This window comes from Alligator sinensis, unplaced genomic scaffold (assembly GCF_000455745.1).
Source record: "Alligator sinensis unplaced genomic scaffold, ASM45574v1 scaffold717_1, whole genome shotgun sequence".
Classification (NCBI taxonomy): domain Eukaryota; kingdom Metazoa; phylum Chordata; order Crocodylia; family Alligatoridae; genus Alligator; species Alligator sinensis.
In genome coordinates this window covers 195,029-196,360 of record NW_005841961.1, presented here as the reverse complement: position 1 = coordinate 196,360, position 1,332 = coordinate 195,029, and the positions used below count along the sequence as shown (strand labels likewise).

The 1,332-nt window shown below is 54.8% G+C and overlaps 1 protein-coding gene across 1 annotated transcript in view; it reads right to left on the bottom strand.

Moving 5' to 3' along the window:
* The window catches only part of CA3 (carbonic anhydrase 3), a gene marked incomplete at its 5' end in the record, with an annotated part of 19,206 nt that extends 17,876 nt beyond the window's left edge, over nucleotides 1-1,330 (bottom strand). Inside the window, one exon of the mRNA XM_006020608.1 lies at nucleotides 1,177-1,330. Within this exon, the coding sequence (XP_006020670.1) occupies nucleotides 1,177-1,330 (154 nt within the window). The remainder of the gene's footprint in view (nucleotides 1-1,176) is intronic.
* Between the last annotated feature and the right edge of the window lie 2 nt (nucleotides 1,331-1,332).

Genomic DNA, 1,332 nt, shown 5'->3' with positions numbered 1-1,332 from the left:
CTGCTGAACTGGAAAGTATGCAGAAAGTTTAAAGGCAGTGACATCAGGAGATACCCAAGTTACCATAGCACATGCTAGCTTCTAAGCCAAAAGGCAATAAAACCAGTCATGTGGTGAGGCAGCTAAGCAATTTGCTCAAGTACCTCTGCACAGAGCTGCCTTGGGCTGTTTACCTGAAGAGGTCCCAGGGAGACTTGGGTGAGGACTACTGAGACACACTGCTCCACAGCCCATTTGCATGAGATGGGCTGGATTTGCGTTTGCAGGAACGAGCAAAGCTTTACCCCATAAAGACCTTCCCATGGCACATCTCAAGATCCTTTAGGTGAGAGTCACTTGTCTCCCACAGAGTCTGAAAAATGTGGGCTTCAAGCATAACAAGGCAGGGTGCGGATGCCATATAGGCCCTGTTACACATTCAAATTCAAGTTGGACAGAGATCAGCTACGGAGCGGTCAGTTTCCAGCACTAACTTTAAAAAAAAAAAAAAGAAGAAGAAGAAACGTTCTGTGCTCCAAGTCAAATTGAGTCTAAATCCACAAGTCAGTCCTGAACGGTAAGTGGCCCTACAACTGGCAAGCTTCCTCCACCCCCACCAGGGGCTTCAGATATTTCTGAAGTCTTTTGGCAGGTGTCCTACCTGGAGGCCCAAGCTTGGGGTTTGGATGCCCCCAAGTTTCTCCTGCCCTCAGCCATATGACCTCAGGAACAAGCTAGGGAGAAGCTTCCCATTTCTATAAAATGGGCATTAAGCCTAAGCACTTTGGCAGGTACTAAACCATGCCAGAAGAAGTTATCCCCAGGAGGCTTAAGGAAGACTGCCTTCTTGGACCCAAGTTCATGGCGTTTCCCCTGCCAGGTAAGTATTTTTGGACAAAAAGAAAACTAGAGCCCCACTCCGCAGCAGGCTGGCTCTTATGGCTCGGGTCACCCTGGTCCTGTGATGTCTACAGGGCAGGGGCGGCTGCTGCCAGCGCCCTGCACCTCTTGCAGAGTCACCATGCGTGAAGGACGTGGCCCCTGTGGTCCATCTCACTTAGTGGCGCGTGGGCCCAGTGCGTTGGGGTATGGATGTAGCGTGTAGCAGGGGCCTGCCCGCTCCCAGCAGTCACAACCCCCCTCCCCACACCGATACGGAGGACTCACGCCCGGCCCCGACCCCGGCCCCGGGCCGACCTGAGCGGTCGAAGGTGTCGTCGAAGACCACGCGGCAGGTGCGCCCGTTGTTGAGGATGCTCTTGGCCGCGCCCGGGTCGTAGCTGGCGAACCAGGGCGGCAGCGCGGGGTCGTGCTGCGCCTCCTCGCTGCGGATCTCCACCGGGGACTGCCGCT